Genomic DNA, 21,859 nt, shown 5'->3' on the forward strand with positions numbered 1-21,859 from the left:
ATGTTGCACCGTGTTGTTCCTGAAGGAACGTAATTTCACTCCACTGTGACTTGTCTTAACTTGACTTGAAATTAGCTCTACTCACCTGTCTGGGAGTAACTGACAAGCTCAGTGCACATCTTGTCTTCTTTATGAGGTTTCTGGACATCTTGTGCTCTAATAATAACAGAGGAAAAACTGTTCATGGTGAGACTTTTTTGCCACACATTTGTGCAGTTATTCTCACATTCCTTTTCCAGTGAGTTAATGAGGTCAGAGCTAACTAGCAGCTATCAGTGTTCCATAAATCACATGAAATCCATCAACAATCAATTTTCATGTTTCATTCAGAAACTATCGCTCAATATAGGAACTTCCAAAAGCTCATTCAATTTGAATAACCTATTATTTAATGTTAGTTAAACATTTAACATTATCTACAAAGGTTCTTTAACAGTGGATTATTTTTGATAATTTAGTATAATTTTGTGTCCATGGTCTTTGGAACACAAACTAGTCTTAATCGCCCTGAATACAACTCGCTTTGGATCTCAGTAGATAAGCTAACTAGAAGAGAGGGGCCAGGTAGCGTTAGCTAGAAAGCTACAGATACAAATACATTGGAACAGGGTTAAATGCATTAAAACCCAAACATGAACAACACATCATTAACACTGGGCTGCCAACTTTATAATTTACGGTTTTACTGACTGACTTGTGCACCTTTCTACTGACATTCCTACTTTGATCTTAAAAAGTGTGAAACAAAAAAAGATTTACTCAGTTTAGGTTGTAGAAACGTATTAACTTTTCTGGTCAATTGACAACTGTAGCATGTAGATATTCATAACTAGGAGGAAATGTGATGAAAGTAAACTAGTATTGTAGTAAAAGAACATTTTTTTATAGACACACAAATATTTCTATGGATTTACGGCCAAGTAAAAATGTAGACATTTTTACAGACTGTAATTTATGGATGTTAGCCAACTTCTACAGTTTTTACCATCAAGATTTTGGGCTTCTGATGGATTATGGCTTGCGAAAACCCCAAATTTGTAATTTGTTAAGAAATGCTTTACGTTTGCTTTGAGACTTATAAACATGCAGTAACCTACTGTATTTTTAGATATCAGGTCCATATCATAAGTAGTATTCCCTCTATAGACCTGAGGATACAAAACATTTCTTCTACTGTTTGCGTTCTATTTTTTTTTACTTTATTAATTACACTGAATGTATAAACAATATTCTGGATTAACTGTTTTTCATTGTCATGTTTTCATGTGATTTTTTTGTGTTTGACAGCTCTCCACACCTTTTTCTTTATTCTAGACATTAAACCTTGGTCTTTTGGAGCACAAACCCTATTAGGATTCATTTTAGTATGAGATTTTTAAACTTAAAGATTAGTTCTTTTCTCTCTGGTCCAGAACTAAGACTGTAGAGTACAACACAGTCCCAGTGTATTTACACACTGGTTTGAATGACTAAAGCTTCTCTTCATAATCAGCTCCTTACAGCCCTCAATGAAAAGCACAGAATGCAAAGTAGAGGGTGATACCCTCAAAGACGTATGTACGACTGTCCCAGTGTTTGCTTTGAAACAGTGTGTCAGTTCGTTTCTCTGGGCTGTTAAAGAACCATAGAGCCAATGTTAAACTGATAACAGAGGAGTGTGGAGGATGTGGGAGTGAGTGCTCAGAAAGGCAGGTATAACAGAAAGGCCTGACTCTCAAAAATGCATTCATATGCACTTAACTGGTCTACATTTTACAGTGTTAACTAACATGCTTTTCTTAACATGCACAACACGAGGTACTACATTAACAGCAGATGGGGAGTATTAAGTAAACAAATAATATTATTAGTTTATATAAATAGAAAGTGAAGTTTGTTACATCATTAACTAATGCACATGTTAATTGTGTATTTAGTATTAGCTAAATGCTATTAATGTAGTACTTATGTGTTGTTCATGTTAACATATGCATTAATGTTAGTCAAAACTTTATAGTAAAGTGTAACGAAAACAGCACAAAATAACATAAAAGGAAAAGAACAAAAGTTGTACATTGTCTCATATAATCAAGGATGGGAAGGTTACTTTAGTCTATTTGAAAGTTGTATAATTAAATAATTATAAGACAAAAATAAATTAAAACAAGGCCTTTTTAAACAAGGCAAACTAAAGAACTGTTCTGTTTTGTGTAACATAATGATAGATTGAAGGTCACTTATAATTTTCTACCAAAACCATGCACACCAAACGTGATGCCATGTTTTTTTTTTGTTTGTTTGTTTCATTTTTTTTCACCATGTTATTCGTACCATCGAAAAAAGATAACTGACAAGTCCTCATTTAAGAACTGTGAAAGCCAGTTCTTGAGCAGGCTAGCGATGTTGATCTACCGTTATCTTCCATTTACCATGTTAGTACTGAACTGGTCCAGAACTAAGACTGTAGAGTACAACACAGTCCCAGTGTATTTACTCACTGGTTTGAAAGACTAAAGCTTCTCTTCATAATCAGCTCCTTGCAGCCCTCAATGCAAAGCACAGAATGCAAAGTAGAGGGTGATACCCTCAAAAGACGTATGTACGACTGTTCCAGTGTTTGCTTTGAAACAGTGTGTCCGTTAGTTTACTGTCTCTCTGGACCGTTAAAGAGCCATAGAGCCAATGTTAAACTGATAACAGAGGAGTGTGGAGGATGTGGGAGTGAGTGCTCAGAAAGGCAGGTATAACAGAAAGGCCTGACTCTCAAAAATGCATTCATATGCACTTAACTGGTCTACATTTTACAGTGTTAACTAACATGCTTTTCTTAACATGCACAACACGAGGTACTACATTAACAGCAGATGGGGATGTTGATCTACCGTTATCTTCCATTTACCATGTCAATACTGAACTAGTGATGCTGATCTACCGTTATCTTCAATGGACCATGTCAGTACTGAACTAGTGATGTTGATCTATCATAATCTTCAATGTTCCTTGTAGTACTGAGCTAGAATTAGTACAAGGAGGTGGGTTGACCAACGTCTGGCCATTGAAAACAAAGAAGTGGGACCACCAACACCCAACCATTCAGAACAAGGAGGTTTAGAGCTAGCATAAGTTAGCTACTAGAAAACATGGAGAGTAACAGATACAAACGGCACTATTGTAACTGGGAGTCTTACTAGGCCTAGGCTTACAAGGCCTTTCTCCAGTACCATCCCCATCTTTGACGAGGGGTGTTTCTGATCAGGCAGTGTGTCTTGAGCCTTAACAGTGTGAGCCACTGACTCAAGCCGCCGAAGAGTTAACATGTAGTAGAAAATGAAGTAGAACATTCCCTAAAACCACGACAGCTTGCTTCTAATTATCTGTTCAGCAGGTCCATATTTGATATAACTAGAGTCCTGATTTCTTAGATGCCCTGAATTCCGAACAAAGAAAGTGAATTTCTTTGATATCTGTCTTAGTTTCATTCAGTTTGAGATCGCAGACTGCATCACCGGTCAGCCAGGATTTGCTGCAGTGGCCCTAAATCTGTACATTTTGTAAGCTGTTCATGGCACTTACTGGTGTTACATCCGATTCAGTTCCCACTCAAATTCACATTCCCCTGTATAAACCTAACCCTTGGTGCCACACTCACTGAACAGAAATCAACGGCAAGCAGCACTGGAACTACGGAAAGCGGGAAAAATTTCGAGATAGAGAAAGGTTGACACAGGTAGTAACAATGACCATTTAACGTTAACCTTTCTTGTACTCTTTCGCTTTTTGTCATTCCAGTGTTGCTTGCCATTGATTTCTGTTCAGAAAGTCATGCTCGAGGGTCTGAGTTAAGAAGGGAAACGTGAATCGAACACCAGCAGCTTTTTTCCTCACAATTGGTCCAACATGTTTATTACAAGCTAAGCTCAGATTAACTGGGTTATTTACAGCTGGTACAGACAGCTGGCATATCGCTGTCTTTGTGAGGTGGTGCTGTGGGTATTTAGTTCAGCGTGAGTGTGGTTCTCTCCTCACTCTCGGTTCCTGTGCTTTCATATTTATGAGTGTGGTGCTAGTAGGGCGTCGTCAGGGGGCGGTAACGTTGTTTGACTGATTTGCATACTGTGACGTTTCATTGGAACCTTGGTATGAAGACATTAACACATTAAGTCAAGTCAAAGTTTATTTATATAGCGCTTTTCACAACAGGTGTTGTCACAAAGCAGCTTTACAGAAAAATCCGGGTCCGAGCCCCCATGAGCGTCGCCAATGGTGACAGTGGCAAGGAAAAACCTCACTAAGAGCAAGAGGAAGAAACACTGAGAGGAACCAAAAGGGGAACCCATCCTCCTCTGGTTGACACCGGATAGCAAACAGCACTAGTATAAAGTATTGTAGTACAAAACTGGGAAAACAGGTGGAGCAAATGGTTAATTAGATTAGTTTTAGTTTAGGCAGCAGCATCATCGGAAGGGTCAGTTCATGCAGGTGAGGTTTGCACAGCGTTGTACAGCATGAAGCTCAATGGGGGTCAAGCCAGTCCAGAAGTGGGCACCCGATCAAGGCAGAAGCAGCAACAGCAACAGCATCAGACGCACAGGATGGGCAGCTGTTCAACTCAGCAAAGAAAGGAAAACACAGAGAGTCAGTTCTGTAAAGAGTGACTGATCACAGATTACAGTGTTACAGAGCAGCAGAGACTCCGGCAGGTCTGGATCTGACAGGGAAAACTAATTACCAAAGGCTCCACTAAACAAGTGGGTTTTAGCTTAGACTTAAAGACTGAGGCTGTGTCTGAGTCCTGAACACTGCCTGGAAGATTATTCCAAAGCTGGGGGGCTTTGTATGAGAAGCTCCGCCCCCTGATGTAGCTTTATTAATTCTTGGTACTAATAGTGAGCAGCACCTTGTGATCTAAGTAGGCGTGATGGTTCATAGTGAGAGAGAAGTTCACTCAGGTACTGAGGGGCGAGTCCGTTTACAGCTTTATAAGTCAATAAGAGAATTTTATAATCAATGCGAAATTTTACTGGTAACCAGTGTAAGGCTGATAAAACTGGGCTGATATGGTCAAACTTGCTGGTTCTAGTAAGAACTCTGGCTGCAGCGTTCTGGACCAGCTGAAGTTTGTTAAGGTTTTTGCTGGGACATCCAGCCAGCAGGGCATTACAGTAATCTAGCCTTGAAGTAATAAATGCATGAACTAACTTTTCTGCATCCTGTAGAGAGAATGCATTTCTCAATTTAGCAATATTGCAGAGATGCAGGAAGGCTGTTCTAGTAGTATTAGTTATATGTGTGTCGAAGCACAGATTAGGGTCTATAATGACACCAATATTTTTACTTGAGCTTGATGCAACTGAGAAATTGTTAAGTGTTAAGTTAGACAGTTTGTTTCTAGCAGGCTTTGGACGAAGAAGCAGGACTTCTGTTTTATCCAAGTTAAGTAGGAGAAAGTTACTCCACATCCAGTCTTTTATGTCTTTTATACAGTCCTCAATCTTGTTTAATTTTATCATCTGATTCGCTTGGATATATAAAACTCAGTCTCAACGGTATAACAGTGGAAATGTATGCCGTGTTTACTAATAATGGTGCCCAGTGGTAGCATATATATTGTGAATAACATAGGTCCTAAAACAGAGCCTTGTGGAACCCCCATACTTTACTTTTCCGTTTACATTAACAAACTGATAGCGATTAGTGAGGAAGGACCTGAACCAGGAAAGAGCAATTTCTGTTACCCCTAGAAGGTTTTCTAGCCTATCTAGTAAGATAGCATGGTCTATTTGTCAAATGCCGCACTAAGATTGAGGAGGACTAGCAGAGACACATTTCCTTGGTCAGAGAATAATAAAAAAGGTCATTTACAATTTTTACTAGTGCTGTCTCTGTACTATGATGTGGCCTAAAGCCAGATTGAAATTTTTCATGTATATGATTTCTATGCAAATAGGAGCTTAATTGTTTGCTACAGCTTTTTCCAAGATCTTAGATATAAAGGGGAGATTCGAGATAGGTCGCAGGGATCGAGGTTAGCCTTCTTAATCAGCGGTCTAATTACTGCTAGTTTAAGAGATTTTGGGATGTATCCAAGGCTAAGAGAAGAGTTTATTATTGACGAGAATAGGCTTGGTTATTTCTGGCTAAATTTCCTTGAGTAAACCTGTAGGAATCGGATCTAACATACAAGTAGATGATTTTGCGGAAGAAACAATTTTAACTAGTTCATTTTCTTGAAGTAAGGTAAATGATTCCAGCCTCTCTGCAGGGATTATAATATTTTCAAGATTGAGGCTGGCATTAAGGGGAAGCAGGTTTGTAGAGTTTAACTGTGTATTCTGAATTTTCTGTCTAATGTTTTTCAATTTTATCACTAAAAAAGTTCATAAAATCATTGCTGCTATAGGCTAATGGTATCTGGGGTTCAGTAACTGATTTGTTCTGCATTATTTTAGATATTGTGCCAAATAATAATCTAGGATTATGCTTGTTATTTTCTATGAGAGAGGAGAGAGAGGCTGAGCGTGCTGCAGTAAGTGTTCTTCTATAGTCTATAAGGCTATAATCCCTCCAGGCGGACTGGAACACTTCTAGTTTAGTCAGGCACCATTTCTGCTCTAGTTGTCTGGCAGTCTGTTTTCAAAGCTCGAGTATGTTCATTATACCAAGGGGTGAGTTTTTTCTGCCTATTTTTTTCTGCCTACTATTTTACTTTTTAATGGGGCCACACTATCTAGAGTAGATTGAAAAGTATCCTCTAAGAACTTGGTCATAGTATCTAACTCGGTAGGATTAGACAGACAGCTGACAGAAGCTGATAATTGGGGAAGGTTTCTAATAAAGCTACCATCTGTGGAGGGAGTTATTGTCCGCTTAACACAATAACATGGTGATGAACGCATATTACCACTAAAGCGAATTTCATATGAGATTAAGTAATGATCTGAGACTGCTGTGCTCTGGGGGAGAATGGCTAAGTTATCTATGTCTACACCAAAGGTCAGTATTAAGTCTAGAGTGTGGTTGTGGTAGTGTGTGGGCCCCTTTATGATTTGGGTGAAACCTACAGAGTCTATGATAGATATAAATGCCTTACTTAGTGCATCTTGAGGATTGTCAAAGTGGATATTAAAATCTCCGACAATAATTATTTTACTTGAAAACGTTATTAAACTTGATAGAAACTCGATAGAAACTTGATAGAAAGGAATTTTTATTTGTTCCTTGATCAAGTATATTAAGTAAAAGAACTTCAAAAGAAGAGAATTTATAGCCTACTTTCTGGCTCATGCCTAAAGCTTTAGTATGGATGGTTGCTATACCTCCACCCTGGCCACTTAAACGAGGGCTATGCACATAGCTGTAGCCTGTGGGGGTGGCTTCATTTAGACTAAGGTATTCATCGGGTCTAATCCACGTTTCTGTGAGGCACAGAGCATCAAAATCGTGATCGGTAATAATTTCATTTACAATGATGCTCGATCTGAAGCTCTAAGCTATGCTGCTTTCTGTCACTCGCAGTGACGTGCTCTCTGTCACTTGCAGTCAGAAAATTGCCTTGCCTGTCACTCTCAGGAGCTCAGTGAATTCCAGCGTGGTACCGTGATAGGAGTCCATTATAACAAAGTGGAAGTGAGTGGGAACGACAGCAACTCAGCCACGAAGTGGTAGGCCACCTAAAATGACAGAGCGGGGTCAGCGGATGCTGAGGCGCATAGTGCGCAGAGGTCGCCAGAGTCAATCGCTACCGACCTCCAAACTTCATGTGGCCTTCAGATTAGGTGAAGAACAGCGTAGAGAGCTTCATGGAATGGGTTTCCATGACCGAGCAGCTGCATCCAAGTCTTACATCACCAAGCGCAATGCAAAGCGTCGAATGCAGTGGTGTAAAGCGCCACCACTGGACTCTAGAGCAGTGTAGACGTGTTCTCTGGAGTGAAGAATCACGCTTCTCCGTCTGGCAATCCGATGGACGAGTCTGGGTTTGGCGGTTTCCAGGAGACGGTACTTGTCTGACTGCATCGTGCCAAGTGTAAATTTTGGTGGAGGGGGGATTATGGTGTGGGGTTGTTTTTCAGGAGTTGGGCTCGGCCCCTTAGTTCCAGTGAAAGGAACTCTTAATGCTTCAGCACCAAGAGATTTTGGACAATTTCATGCTCCCAACTTTGTGGGAACAGTTTGGGGACGGCCCCTTCCTGTTCCAACATGACTGCACACCAGTGCACAAAGCAGCTCCATAAAGACATGGATGAGCGAGTTTGGTGTGGAAGAACTTGACTGGCCTGCACAGAGTCCTGACCTCAACCCAATAGAACACCTCTGGGATGAATTAGAGCGGAGACTGCGAGCCAGGCCTTCTCGTCCAACATCAGTGTCTGACCTCACAAATGCGCTTCTGGAAGAATGGTCAAAAATTCCCATAAACACTCCTAAACCTTGTGCAAAGCATTCCCAGAAGAGTTGAAGCTGTTATAGCTGCAAAGGGTGGGCCGACATCATATTAAACCCTATGGATTAAGAATGGGATGTCACTCAAATATAGTGTATGTCAGTGCATCCAACAATAAAGGTAGCATGGAGTTTTTTTATACAGTGATAGGAAACATGGTAGCACATGGAAAGCTCCAGTTCCACATACTGATCCATGTTACTGACCACCTGTGGACATGCACGCTCAATTAGTTAAATCAATTGAAGGAGACTCACACAGACACCAGGAATGGATCACTGATGATATGGCAAGTTTCATAAGGTTAGTCCTCAGTGTTTGGTTTATCCTGAGCTCCTCCCAGAGTGAGGATATATAACCTCAATCTGAAGCTGGGAGAGGACACTCTCTGAAGACCAGACTGTTAGGGAAGAGTGAACATTCTCCTCTGGTTCTCTCTGAAGATGAAGCTGTCGGTTTCAGTGCTGATGCTCCTCACTCTGGGAGCTGTGGGGGAGGTGGTGGAGAACTTTACAAAAGTAGTAGATTGTGGAAAATTCTTTCTGAATGGTGAACCACCAGAGTTTAAAATTGGAACACAAATTGGAACAGCCTCACAGGGTCGCTATGTGCCGATCTGTCAGAGATACAAAAATAAGTATCATTATGCGACTCTGTATGACACCGCAGAAAAGATTCCTGTGTATTCTGCATATCGGTATGAAAGGACACCAGACTGTACAGGAAAAAGGCCTGTTTTAACATGGATGATTGAACCCCAGGTAAGAACATGCATGATTTAGAATATTTCTGATTTATGATTTCACCAAGATTTCATTTTCTTCCTTACCTGCTTTTTTCATAGCACAATATAGTCAAAATATCTAATATAAGTCACTACAGCTAATATTTCTTTTAATGACATTATCATAAGAATATTTTAAGAGTATAGTGACAGAATGAAGCTGTTAACCCTCTCAGAGAACACAGCAGATCAGGCTTCTGCAAGCGAGAGGGCTTTAATGTTATTACATATACAAACCTGTTCGGGCAGACAGACAGGTGTGGAGAAACGCAGCTCAACCAATTCCTACAGACTTTTAGAGATTGTATGTTTAGTGCAGACATTCTTACTGTGCTGGTAGATAATGTTGCTTGTTTAAATAAATAATCTTATTTAATCTAATAAAACCATCTGCTGGAGAAGTCTTTTTAAGTTTTCATTTCAGTTGTCAAGGCAGCATGTTTACAACGTAAGTGCTCTCATCATTCAACCTTACAGGACTTTCATTAATCTAGCTAACCAGCAGCCAATACATCACACTTATTCACAATATAAATATACAGCTACAGTAGAAATGAGTGGGAAGAAATAATAAAATGGAAACTTGGCACTCAGATTTAAAGATTTTTCTGATCTTAAATCAGTGTATTTGTGAAAAAATGCATGCATTTAATGCCTTGTTCTGTAACCACAGAGAACAATGTTAATGGTCCAGCTTACTCTTAATACTGTTACAGCTTGAGAACAACAATAATGGTGGTGAGATGATCTTGCAAAAGCAGATGAAAATTAACCGACAAGCCTACAACTCAGAGTACGAAGACTCCAGGTATGATAAAGGTCACCTGTTTCCTTTCTGCCACACTAACTCTGATGAAGCTGCAGAGAGCACCTTCACCCTCACCAATGCAGCACCTCAGAGATGTGACTTCAACAAGATGTGGTACAGCAAAGTGGAATACAGAGTGAGAAAAAACTTAACAGACTGCCTGAATGCTTCAAAAAGAGCGTATGTAGTAACAGGAGTTGTGCCAAGTAAAGAAAAACAAACACTGAAGAAGGGCAGCACGGTTAATGTGCCCAGTCACTTCTGGACTGCGTATTGCTGCTGTGATAATAATAGTAAATGTAAATTTGGTGCCTACATTATGCATAAAGAAGCTGATGAACCCACAAACTACGAAGATGAAGAACTCATTGACTTTCATAAAGATCTAGATGAATTATATAAACCGATGACTATGAAAGTGTTCAATGAAAAATACATTACTGGAGAAAAACGACGGCGAATACAGTAAATAAATCCAGTCAACAGCAATTACAGAATCACCTTCAGCAGCACTTGTGCTCAGTAAAGTATATAACATTGTGGTGAAAGACATCACAGAGATGTTGTTTTTAAGAATAACTGATTCTCTGTAAGTTAGGAAATGGGATATAGTTATATTATGTATGTGTGAATAATATTGCTGTTGTCGGAACAAAACCTCGTATCTCCAAAATGGTAATTTTACAGGAGAAGGAAAAAACATACTTTACTTTTAATGTAAGTCAATGGAACCAGACTTTTTCCAAGTCATTTTTGGTCATTTCTTTTAGTGCATTCATCATGAAATTTACACACAATGTAAAGCATTTTCAAATTATGTCTAAAACTGAAAAACGACAAAAATGGAAATACAAGGTTTTCTTCTGACAGTGTTACATTCTGACTAGAAGACGGCTGAAATGTTTTTACTATCTGCATGAATAATAAACATGATAAACATGAGTTTTTATTCAAAATACATTCACTCCAATTCAAATCTGTTCAGAATGACTATTATTTGTCTGCAGTGAACACACATTATACTGGACACAAATAGAATCAATGAACATCCAGGGATCAGCACTGTATTTGAAACATCCAGGGATCAGCACTGTATTTGAAACATCCAGGGATCAGCACTGTATTTGAAACATTCAGGGGTCAACACTGTATTTGAAACATCCACGGATCAGCACTGTATTTGAAACATCCACGGATCAGCACTGTATTTGAAACATTCAGGGGTCAGCACTGTATTTGAAACATTCAGGGGTCAGTGCTGTATTATAACATACAAAAATAAGTAGTAAAAAATAATAATAATAATAATAATGAAATACAAATATTTTTATATGTCTCACTGTATAAACGTTTAGCTGACAAATCACTTTGTGACAAAGCAGACTCTGAAACTTGAGAAGGATCCATGTGCAGATTTATTGACAACAGGGCAATCCAAAACTCAATGTCGAAAGGCAAAGCAAAAAAGGACGTAATGGAGAAATCAGTCCAAAAAAGCCAGGCAGACAGAGCAAAAGGGACAAAAGGCAAAAGCAGATCCCAAAAGATCAGGCATAGGTTTAAAATACCAGCAAAACAAACAAAACAAACGCTCAGTAGTCAGACACAAAGGAACTGGCATTACTTTGCACTGACTGGCTGAATGGGAGGAGTATTAAAGGTGTGACTGATTAAGGAGATAAGGTACAGGTGGTTTGATTTGGGAACAGGGGTACTCGGGAGAGTGAGCCCTCTGGTGGCCAAATAGTGAATTGCTGACACACTTGAATAAGGTCATCTATAAAAAATTACAAATTTACAGAAACTATGACAATCTCTATTTAAAAATAAACAAAAACTACAGATGTTTTAATTGTGTCTACCAAAAGGACAAATAAAATAAACTTACAAAATGTAACTTATTTGAAATTAACTTGCCAACCTGCATTTAATAGTTAGCAGCAAAAATAAAAGATTTTTAGTGACTGATAAATACAAGTGTATTCTTCAGATACTTATGAACATACCTTTAAAATATTTTTGTTTAATGAATTTTAGGGTTGAGAATACATTTTGCAATTAATCAGTGTATTCCAGATGTATCTCACACATAAAAACTTACACAATCTTGTACTTTTCCCTGAAGACACTGGTTATTGATTACCACTCAAACAATAGCTGGTAGTTACAGTTGGCAGATGTGACACTTTGAGTGTTACGAGCTGATGAGGACGTCTGAATGCACTTTCACTTGTGATTTAGCTGACTTTATCTACATCACCTTATACCCCACTAATTAGTGAACCTTGGGAACATGAGACAGTAGAAAACAAGAAGGCAGACATTTACACTGCAGACTCTCCTTCTTTACTGGGCGGTATCTGTATAATGACCTAGTATAATTTTTACTCAAGGACCATTTTCAAGATTGCCTCACAAGTCAATTTGATACATCACTTTTATATAATCATTATTAAATTTTATTCTGTTTCTACAAATATCACCAGTGGATTCCACCATGTTTGAGTCTCCAGCAGTCAGTCACAGATATGTTTTCAGGTAAAAATAGACAAATTGTCAATGGAAACTGCTGTGAATACTTTGTTAACTAAGTTGTTCCTTTTCAATAAATGTGACATGATATATAGTTTACTAAAGAAGCAGATATTATTTAATGTATGTATTTGTTTTATTTTTATTTATATCACAGAAAATCCCTTCTTTAACGTTACATTGAGAGTTCTTCATTGTTCTATATGGCTGATGGGAGTACAGATGTGTTCTGTCCTCTTTCTGCACCTGTACTTTTTTCTCCGAATCATCACTTTGGCATATTGTTTCTCTTTATTCTGCTCTGAACTTGACTGAGAGCACTAGATTTATGAAGTTCATGTCCATAGCAAAGCCTTATTAGAAGGAACTTGCCAGTCAGCGTACAAGAGAGGAAAATCACTCTTATTTGTGGAGGAAGGAAATGTGGTCTTCAAACCTCTAGCACAGCATTATCCTGCTATAGAATCCCACCTGGGGCTCATGAATGAGGACACAATCCTGGGTGATGGGAACTCACACTCTCGGAACAAAGAATCTGCTCAAAAGTTTGTATAAACAGTAAACACTAACTTGGATTACTTTAGTCCAGAACGCTGCAGACAGAGTTCTTACTAGAACCAGAAAGTTCGACCATATCAGCCCAGTTTTATCAACCTTATACTGGTTACCAGTTAAATTTCACATTGATTATAAAATTCTCTTACTGACTTATAAAGCACTAAACAGACTCGCCCCTCAGTACCTGAGTGAACTTCTCTCTCACTATGAACCATCCCGCCTACTTAGATCACAAGGTGCTGCTCACTATTAGTACCTAGAATTAATAAAGTTACATCAGGGGGGAGAGCTTTCTCATACAAAGCCCCCCAGCTTTGGAATAGTCTTCCTGTTAATGTTCGGGACTCAGACACAGCCTCAGTGTTTAAGTCTAGGCTAAAACCTTACTTGTATAGTCAAGCCTTTGGTAATTAGTTTTCCCTGTCAGTTCTATACCGGCCAGAGTCTCTGCTGCTCTGCTAACACTGCAATCTGTGATCAGTCACCCATTACAGAACTGACACCCATTACAGAACTGACACCCATTACAGAACTGACTCTCTGTGTGTTTTCCTTTCTTTTTGCCGAGTTGAACAGCTGCCCATCCTGTGCGTCTGATGCTGCTGCCTCTTCTGCCTTGATCGGGTGCCACTGCTGGCCAGCCCTCTGGACCAGCTTGACCCCCATTGAACCTCCTGCTGTACAACGCTGTGCAAACCTCACCCTCACAACCTGACCCCACTGATACTACTGCTGTTGCTACATCAACTATTCAAAATTAATCATTTGAACTAATCAATCATTTAAACTAGTCAAATTAATCAATCACCCATTGCAGAACTGACTCTCTGTGTGTTTTTCCTCTCTTTCCTTTGCTGAGTTGAACAGCTGCCCATCCTGTGCGTCTGATGCTGCTGCCTCTTCTGCCTTGATCGGGTGCCACTGCTTGCCGTGCAAACCTCACCCTCACAACCTGAGCCCACTGATGCTGCTGCTGCTGCTGCGTGAACTAAACTAATCAAATTAATTATTGCTCCACGTGTTTTCCCAGTTTTTGTACTAACAATGTTTACTATCCGGTGTCGCCCCGAAGAGGATGGGTTCCCCTTCTCAGTCTTGGTTCATCTCAAGGTTTCTTCCTGTTTCTCTTCTCTTGTTTCTCCGTTTCTCCTTGTAAAGCTGCTTTGTGACAACACCTGTTGTAAAAAGCGCTATATAAATAAACTTTACTAAACTTTGCTTGCTTAACCAAAACCTTTACTTACTGTTTTTAAAACTAAATACAGCTCGGTTAAGCATAAGTAAGTCAAGTCAAAGTTTATTTATATAGCGCTTTTTCCAACAGGTGTTGTCACAAAGCAGCTTTACAAGGAAATCAGCATTACAGAAAGAAATCCGGGTCCGAGCCCCCATGAGTGTCGCCAGTGGCAACAGTGGTTAGGAAAAACTCCCTAAGAGAAACAGGAAGAGACCTTTAGAGGAACCAAGACTCAAAAGGGGAACCCATCCTCCTCTGGTCGACACCGGATAGTAAACAATAACAGAAGAAAATGAGATTTGACCATTAATAGAAGATACGGAAAGAAAGCAAAAGCAGGAGTAGTGATGTCTATGATTTAATGCAGCAGCATCCTGAGAAAGGTCAGTTCATTCAGATGAGGTTTGCACAGCGTTGTACAGGAGGAAGCTTCATGGTGGTCAGACTGGACCGGGAAACAGGCGAGCAGTGGCACCCAATCAAGGCAGACGCACAGGATGGGCAGCTGTTCAACTTGGCAAAGAAAAATAAACACACAGACCTGACCCCACTGATGCTGATGCTGCTGCTGCTGCTGCTGCATAAACTATACTAATCAAATTAATCATTTGCTCCACCTGTTTTCCCCATTTTTGTACTACAATACTTTATACTAACAATGTTTAGTATCCGGTGTCGACCAGAGGAGGATGGGTTCCCCTTCAGAGTCTTGGTTCCTCTCAAGGTTTCTTCTTGTTCAGCTAACATCTACTGAGTGATCAGTCAATGAATAGGTTAAAATAACTACAACCAAAACGTTATATAAGCTGCATTGGAGATGTTGAATCAGCTTGCTAACAATAAAGTAGTTGGCAAAAATCTAAACATGTGTGCATGTCAGCAGGGGGTGTGTCCAGTCGTGATGGTCCATAGCACCACTACAGACATTTTCCACAAACACTGGCTCCAGTGAATGAACATCTACTCCCTGCCGAGCACTTGATCTCTCAGACGCTGACAGTTCTGAGGGAAAAAATTAAAACTGTTCCCCTGAAAGTGGCTGCAGCAGCAACTGCATACAGATGATTTATCTTCTAAAATTTACATGGAGCTTGCTATTCATTTTAGTCAGATAAGCCACCTCAGCAGCTTACAACTGTTTTAAATGTATATATTAGATTTATCGACATGTGATTATGACCCTTTTCCTTCTTCCCTCCTTAAGATGACTTTTGATTGTTTTCAAAATTATGTTTTAACTATTGTAAAGTGTTCCCTGTCAACAAGTGCTTTTCCAGATGGATATATTGACCTAGTGAAGCCCCTACTCATTGGATGGAAGGCAGGAAACACCCTGGACAGGCTGCCAGTCCATTGTAGGGAAGACACACAGTCATACACATTTACCTAGAGCCAATTTAGCATCTCCTATTTGCCTGACTGTATGTCTTTGGACTGTGGGAGGAAAATGACATAAGAGACATGATTTTTCATGAAATCAATTTTCATGGCTATATCTGTGGACAGACTAACCAGCTGTGTGTCAGATATTTCTCAGTGGATGTCACAACATTTCCTAGAAACCTTTCAAGAAAAAATCAAGAAACCTGAAATACTGAATGTTGGTACTAAAAATCTTAGCTCTTTATTATTATAGACCAAACCTGCAGTAGAAACCAGGGTGTAATCTTAGACTCTGAGCTCTGTTTTATCAGAATGTAAACACAGTCACTAAAGCAGCTTTTTATCATTTGAGAAATATTGCTAAAGTTTGGCCTTTTCTCTCTCAGAGCAACGCAGAGAAACTTGCTGCTGCATTTGTTCAGCAGAGTTGATCACTGTAATGATCTTCTTACAAGAGAAAACAGTCCATCCTCTAGAACCCGTACAGAACGCAGCAGCACGGATCCTCACAGCACCAAAAAAAGAGAGCTCATATCACCCCGTCTACACACTGCACTGACCGCCTGGGTCTTTTATAGAGTTTAAAGCTCTGCTGCTGGTTTTTAAAGCTCTAAATGACCTTAAAGCTCCTGAATGTCTGTCTGTTTATGATCTCAGATCTGCAGATTCTGACCTTCTGCAAACACCTTCCATAAAATACAGAAAACATGGAGAGACTCTTTCTGTTATTCTAACTGTGGAGCTCAGTTCACCTTTTATTAGACAGTCAAACATATACTAAAAATGTATAATAAATGTAATAAATATTTTAAAATGTTATGATTTAAATTTGAATTAAATAATTAATTAAAATTCTGTATCTCTTTGGAATTTATCTTTTTAATTTGATCTCATTGCCTTATATGATTTAAAATGAATACTCATTTTTTATGTTACTGCTAAGCTTGATCATCTGTTCCTGTACGTATTCTAGAAACAAAGATATTACTGTTAATATCGATTTAGTCTTAGTTAGTCTTTGCTTTGAGCCTGTGATAGTACATGCAGGATCTAATTCCGCCATCCTTTTAAAGTACAAGATGCACAGCTCAAAAGGAAGTAGTAGGTGAAACTATTTCTTTTTGAACAATGTCATCAATGGCTTATTGATTCTTCCTAGAGACTCTGGTGTTCAGGGACTTATGCCCAAGGCTGTATGCCCAAGTTTGTTTGTACCCACCAATGGTTCCTGAGGTAGGAGTAGTGAGAGTTGTAAAAACCATTCTCAAAGATGTCCTTGTTTGCCCACAGAGACTATTCATCTTATTCTACCTAAAACCGACTCAAGCTGTCTATGGCATCATTGATGGTATTGCTATGTATCATAAATGGACCGGCGATGAAGTCCAGAGGAGGTGAGGACTCCCCTCCCCCCATGGCCTCAAGCAGCCAAGCCTCCATGTTAGATACCAGTAGGAACAACAGTAGGATAACAGGAGGTAGTAGCAGGCAATCAGAAAACAATATAAAGAAGAATATGGAAATAAGTGTTTTTAAAATGCATGTTCCCACATTTGGTGCCAGTCACATAACCTGATATAAAGGGTATGCCAAGAGGGATTGGCCTGTCAAAAATGTAGGAAAATTTTAAAAATGTGTAGGTACAATCTGCCTTACCAATGTAGTGTAAAAGGTAACCCAGAGACAACTAAGTGGGCTGTAAGTAGTTTAACAACGCATACAGAGTTTGAGTTATATTATTCCACCAACCATATAACCCGTAAACCATACAAGACAAACTTTTTACAGTTAAAACTGAAACTCTCAATCTACCACTTCCTGTCTTACTATATATATATATATATATATATATATATATATATATACTAGTGTGCTCATTCTCCTCTACAGCACCCTAAACAGAACCAAACCAAAACAAAAAAGGGACAATGCTGTACATGTACAACCTGATGGTTTTATTCTTCTTTCTTTTTTGGTGAAACAAAAGTGTAAAAAGAAAAGCTATAGTAATGTGGATGCTAAAAACACTACAAGCTAACAGGTGCAGCACCTCACATATGCCTCTAAAAAGTAACTCTAAAAGATTTCAACAAACAATGAATCATATTTTAACAGAAAATACAAAAAAATACACAATAAAAAATACATGGACAAAATAAAATGTCACCATTCTTTAATTTTTAGAAAGATTTGAATAAACCAACATTTTAAAACAACTGTGTGTTTAAGTTTGACAATGTTTAACTTCTCATATTGAACTTCTGTATATCAGTTTTCCTACAGGGAAGACATATGCATAGACACATACACACACAGACACACACACACATAAACAAACCCACATAAACACACACACACCAACATCCCCCACACACATACATAAATACATACATAGACAAACAAACACACATGAACACACACACACATATACACAGGCACATACACACACACACACAGACCACTCATTACTCCAGACTTCAAATTGTGTAGACGTATTGTATCTCACGCACACTTATTGAGCCAGAATTAATCCTAAACCCAGCGTAGAGTGGTTCAGTGAATGTGGTGGTGAATGTGTGTAAGTGGGTCAATGTGTGTGCATTAGGGGAGATGGTGTAGAAGGACAGAGTGCCAGACCCCCAGTCCAAATACACTCCTACCTTGTTAGAGGGGGAGGGAGGAGCAGGTAGGTCAGTTTTCTGTTTATTGTGACTGACAGAGTATCTGTTACTAAAGCAGATCAGAGTCCAGGAGTGTCTGTTTTTCCCAAACATACAGTCACTGCCTCCTCTTCTCCTGATTCCTCTGTATGATACTGATATATCAGCTCCATGTCCGCTCCACTGAACCTCCCAGTAACAGCGTCCAGTCAGACTCTCCACAGTCAGAACCTGAGCACAGTACTCAAATCTGTCTGGATGATCTGGATACGACTGAGCCTCTCTCACAAACTCCACCTTTCTCTTCTTCTCAGACAGAGAGAGATTTCTGTTCACTGTGTTTGGATCCAGGGTGAGATTAACAGCATCTGTACACACACACAGATTAGGGAAGACACAATGTGTGTGTGTGTGTGTGTGTGTGTGTGTGTGTGTGTGTGTGTGTGTATTTAACTTACATTTCTTTAGTCCTGGTTTCAACCTGATCTTCCCTCCATGATCCACCCTAAAAAACAAACAGTACGCTTTACTGTAGGGCAATATTCTTATATCTACATAACAATGACATGAACTTACATAAACATTTATTAAGACTTATTACAAGCCTCAGATCTCTTAAAAGCTGCTTTTGTGAACTTAGATGTCTAGCTGACATAACACCTATATCAAGTGACAGATTTTTTGTCACAACATTTTCTGAAATAACAGCACATTCTGACAACAGACTTTTAAGCAAATTTGCATCAATATCACAGTTCTTCTTTTCTTAGTACTGTCCATTCCCCATGAAATTCTTAAAATACCACTTCTTATCCTGGACATTTTAATGTTGCATCACTCTCCGGAGTTCTTAATAGATTCTAACCCAAGTACTTACTAAAAATGAACAAAATGGCCTGAAACCCTGGCTGGGCAAAATACTTTGAAAAAGCAGAGATGACTAATGACTAAATGTATTCAGTAACATATTCCATAAAAAGTGTGTATTCAGAATACCTTTATAATACATATACATTAAAGTACAGGGGAAACATGCTGCAATTTAGTTACAAAATCAAAACAAAGAACATGGTTGCAAATAAAAAAAAAACTGTTTGTCTTTCCTGGAGAATTCAGGGCAAAAATAATAGACACAGTCACAGCAGGCAAGACTCAAAACCAAAGAAAAACCAAAATAAAGGGAGCAACCATGTGAAACCAAAAAAACACAAGCCCCTGCCCAAAAAAGGGTTACTGGGATCTATCCTGGGGGTAGTGTTCCTCAGCGAGTGCCTGGTGGCCAGGTAGCCCACATAACCCAGCCAGGCTCAGCCTGAAAAGGCAAAGTACGGGGAACATGTGGGCCCACTACCCGCGAGGTCTAGCATGGGGGAATGGTGCTCTGTTTCCCTGGCTGGCTGCCATGCAGTTGGAGTTTGTCCTGGTGGATGAGAGGTGTCGCCTCAATGTGAATTAAAATCACATAAGGGAAAACTCTGACTGTTGTGTGATGCACCAAACAACAGTTCAGAGTATTCAGCCTTCTTGGAGTAAGTGAGTGGGGTTCTGGAAAGGGCCTCCGCCTGCAGACGCCATAGTCTTGCTTCAGTGCTCATGTTGGCAATGACTGGGCGACCTGGAGAGGGGTGATCCAGTAGAATGGCCTGCCCAATCTAAACTCGAATGGTGAGTTGTTATGGCTAGGTATGGTGCTTTGGTGCTAATTATTATTGGACTTGGTGCTAGGCACGGATTGTCTATAATGGACATCAAGTTTGAACACAAGGATGGGAGCTTAGCTATAAGACAATTTTCTGTCGTTTGTCATTGAAAGTAGTCCAAATGTAGTTTGATATTTAGCCAATAAATTCCCTTTTATTGAAGCATCCTTGGTGAGAGCATTTCTCTCTCTTGCCCGGGTCTGTAGACTTCATATAAACCCTTATCTGTGGTTCTAGCAATAGTAACATTAAATTGCAAAACCCACTACATGAATTATGTGTTGACAAGAAACCTCTTATTTCTATTTTTACTCAATCTGATGATATAGGGACTAAGCAAGATCGCTGGTTAGGCCTTGAGCTCTCAGTAGCCTGTGTACACACACACACACAAAAAACATACCTGCATTGCAACTATCTACAGCATGACTTGGAGGCATTGCTAAATAAAAAAGTAGAAGGCTGCAAGAAAGGCAGTGGAGAGATGTAAACTGTAATGACATGGAGAAGTATGGGGACAACATGCAAGCAACCAGAAAAGATGGCGCTAATGAGAGTGAGACAACTGCAGCAATTTCAGTGGGTCTCAGAAACATAAGCAGACATATCAGTGATCTCAAAACAGAACTCAAAGACCTTAAAATGTTCAAAGAGGTGTTCAAAAGTGACACATCTTGAATCTTGAGGTAAATAATGAGCTTCAACAAACCCTGGTGGATAAGCTGAGTGACTCAAAATCAGGATCCAGATGGAATACATGGATACAGAAGGCCATTTAGTACTAAAATAGCTAAATCAGAGACAAACCTTTACTACCCAAAGACACTGATTTACAAATTCAGCAAGCTCATAGAGCTCTAGCACAGAGACAGACAGAAACACACAGAAAGAGTGCTGTAGTGCAACAGCAAAAAGCATAAGCAATCATTAAAAAGATTCCTTAAAGAAAAGGTATCTGTTTTTTGATCAATGGCACAAATACCAGTCACCTGAATTTTAAAACTGTTTGCCAGCATGGAATAACAATGTATAAGCGAATGAAGAATAAGGTGAAATCTATAATATGATGGAACAAACATAACTGTGAGGATATTTGTCCTTTCTAAAATAAATCAACAGTCACTGTAACTGCTTTTGATGTGATTTTGTTAAATGTGTTACTACAGATGACTAGATGATAGAAAAATAGCCTGCAATAACATATAAATCAAGTTCCTTGTTAATATAGGAGAACTTGTTTAAACTTATTTTAACCTGTTTTAACGTTGTTTTAAGCTGAATATTTGTGACTAATTAATAGCTTATGTTTGAATAAAATATAGATGAAAGTTGTTTGTGGATGAGGTATTATAATTTATATTATAACTGCAGTCAGGTGTACAGAGACAGTAAGTCAATAACTCACTGTACTTTCTCTAGTGTGCATTGTGGATCCTCCAGTAGATCAGAGAGCAGCTTAACTCCAGACTCTCCTGGGTGATTATAAGTCAGATCCAGTTCTCTCAGGTGGGAGGGGTTTGAGTTCAAAGCTGAAGCCAGAGAATAACAGCCATCATCTGTAACCATACAACCAGACAATCTGCAGAAAAAAAAAGAAAAAGAGGGACAGATGGCATTTACATACAGCAAAAAAAAAGTTGCAGTACAGAATAAACACAAGCATCCAATTTTGTAAAATTTATAGAAAATAGGATGCCAAATACTGATATAAAATACGACATCACAAAAATATAATAAACTAATTCAGCATGTTTATATTACTAAATACATATTTA

At 39.1% G+C, this 21,859-nt stretch overlaps 1 protein-coding gene and 1 pseudogene across 1 annotated transcript; one reads left to right on the plus strand and one right to left on the minus strand.

The window, feature by feature from the left end:
- Positions 1-8,797: 8,797 nt before the first annotated feature.
- On the plus strand, positions 8,798-10,741 carry LOC118812795 (endonuclease domain-containing 1 protein-like). The gene is made up of 2 exons (XM_036577924.1): positions 8,798-9,183; positions 9,923-10,741. Exons 1-2 carry the CDS (start codon positions 8,866-8,868, stop codon positions 10,481-10,483), a joined length of 879 nt encoding a protein of 292 aa, XP_036433817.1. The 5' UTR covers positions 8,798-8,865; the 3' UTR covers positions 10,484-10,741.
- Positions 10,742-18,721: 7,980 nt separating this feature from the next.
- LOC118812750 overlaps positions 18,722-21,859 on the minus strand; it is a 29,592-nt pseudogene continuing 26,454 nt past the window's right edge.

The sequence above is a fragment of the Colossoma macropomum genome, unplaced genomic scaffold (assembly GCF_904425465.1).
Source record: "Colossoma macropomum unplaced genomic scaffold, Colossoma_macropomum, whole genome shotgun sequence".
Taxonomy (NCBI): domain Eukaryota; kingdom Metazoa; phylum Chordata; class Actinopteri; order Characiformes; family Serrasalmidae; genus Colossoma; species Colossoma macropomum.

Excerpts from the sequence above, each read along its gene's own strand:
- LOC118812795 (XM_036577924.1), top strand. The coding sequence starts at position 8,866 with ATGAAGCTGTCGGTTTCAGTGCTGATGCTCCTCACTCTGGGAGCTGTG. Across the intron at positions 9,184-9,922 it reads CATGGATGATTGAACCCCAG|CTTGAGAACAACAATAATGG; the intron begins GTAAGAACATGC and ends ATACTGTTACAG.